This window comes from Petaurus breviceps, unplaced genomic scaffold, assembly GCF_028583685.1.
Source record: "Petaurus breviceps papuanus isolate PSGF00001 unplaced genomic scaffold, PetGlider_PUasm1.0 90825, whole genome shotgun sequence".
NCBI classification, from domain to species: domain Eukaryota; kingdom Metazoa; phylum Chordata; class Mammalia; order Diprotodontia; family Petauridae; genus Petaurus; species Petaurus breviceps.
The window spans coordinates 21,848,176-21,849,963 of record NW_027187353.1 but is presented as its reverse complement, the minus strand read 5'-3'; the positions used below and the strand labels follow the sequence as shown (position 1 = coordinate 21,849,963).

The window sequence follows — 1,788 nt, the reverse complement described above, 5'->3', positions numbered from 1 at the left end:
GAGAGAGGACAGAAAGAGAGAGAAGAGAAGAGGGGAGAGAGGACAGAAAGAGAGAGAAGAGAAGAGGGGAGAGAGGACAGAAAGAGAGAGAAGAGAAGAGGGGAGAGAGGAAGAAAAGAGGAAAAGCAAAAAGAGAGAGAGAACATTAATTGAGTCCATTTATTATATTCCAGGTAGTGGGTGAGATACGGTGGATGCAAATACAAAGAATGAAACATCCCCACTTTTAGAAGTATTCACATTCTAAATATAGCATAAAATTATAGGACTGGATGGTTCTGTCTCTTAGTGAGAGCAAGGGACACCTGGTGTCTTGACTCATGGTCCATTTGGTGTTTAATGTCCAATGGTATGCAATGTTAAGATATGAAAGAGGAAAGCCTTCAGTTGGTTGAATTCCCTTGTGGGAATGGACAGGAGTCACAGAGGTCGGACAGGCATGGATGGGCTGCTGAAGAGAATGCCCACATTAATGGGATCACAAATCCATGGAAAGATGGAAATAGTTAAGGTCACCTCCTTGGAATTTTCAATTCACATCTTTGTACTTGATTTTAACCATCTGTGAAATGGTATAAACCTAGCTCCACAGTATTCCATACTAAGAAAGCAATCTATAGATTCCCTCAAGTTTTTTAAAGTTGGGTGTTGTGAGAAGTTGAAGGACTCATTCAGATGTCCCTAATGATGTGTGATGTGGGCACTTCATTTGCTCAGGTTTTCCTGCCCGGAGGGCAAGATACCACTGGGTTCGATGTCGCCCCGATAGCCTTTCTGCCAACTGCATTGAAGAAAAGGGGCCATGGTTCAACATGCCTGAAGGTGAAGACGGTGGGATCACCAATCCTCTAGCGGATCTATTTCCGTAAGTAAATCAAGCTTCCTCCTTCTAGGCATTGTACAGAGAAGGTAGACTGTAAAGTTCTATCAAATTCTTTGTCTTTCAAAAAATATTTAAGTTTTTTATTACAAATTTTGTAACAAGCAACAGAAACAATAAAATAAAATAAGGGGCAAAATGACAGCTAATAACTGCCCTGAATGAACTTATCTCCTAGTGGGGGAAGACCACAGGAAAGCTGGGGGTGGAATGGTGTAGGGAGTGGAATGGTGTAGGGAGCAGAGGTGCCTGGCGTGGTGCATGATTCTGAAGGCCTGGGGACAGGGCTGGGAGGGGAAACAGCAATAACAGCAGCTCCCACCTGTCTAGCAGTTTATAATTTACGGAATGTTTTGCTCACAATCCTATGAGGCAGGTAGTCAGTCCTGCTATCAGAATCCCCATTTTACAGATGCTATTTACAGTACATTTGCCTATATGGAGAAGCAGCCTGATATAGTAGGTGGAGGACTCCCCTAATTGTCAGGAAGGCCTGGAGTCAAGTCCTAGCACTAATCTGCACTAGCAGTGTGAACACAGACAAATTACATGACCTCTCAGTGTGCCCAGGCAACTTCTGAAGACTATACAGTGATTTAAACGCCAGTTGCTGTTCTGCATCAGCAGAGTTTTCACACCAAGGAGTTCTGCTCGCTGATGAAATTACAGATCTAGACAAAAATATCTGTTTGACTGTATGAATGCATATGTGTATGTAAGTGGGCATGTGTGTGCATGTATGTGTTTATGTATATGTGGTATATGCATATTGTGTATTGTATGTGTAAGTATATATGTGTGTGGATAGACAGAGAGGAGAAAGAGAGAGAGAAAGAAAGAGAGAGAGAGAGAGAGAGAGAGAGAGAGAGAGAGAGAGAGAGAGAGAAAGAGAGAGAGGAGAGAGAGAG

The 1,788-nt window shown here is 42.7% G+C and overlaps 1 protein-coding gene across 1 annotated transcript in view; it reads left to right on the top strand.

The window, feature by feature from the left end:
* SRGN (serglycin) overlaps positions 1-1,788 on the top strand; it is a 14,856-nt gene that overhangs the window by 11,567 nt on the left and 1,501 nt on the right. Inside the window, exon 2 of the mRNA XM_069071472.1 lies at positions 718-865. Within this exon, the coding sequence (XP_068927573.1) occupies positions 718-865 (148 nt within the window). The remainder of the gene's footprint in view (positions 1-717; positions 866-1,788) is intronic.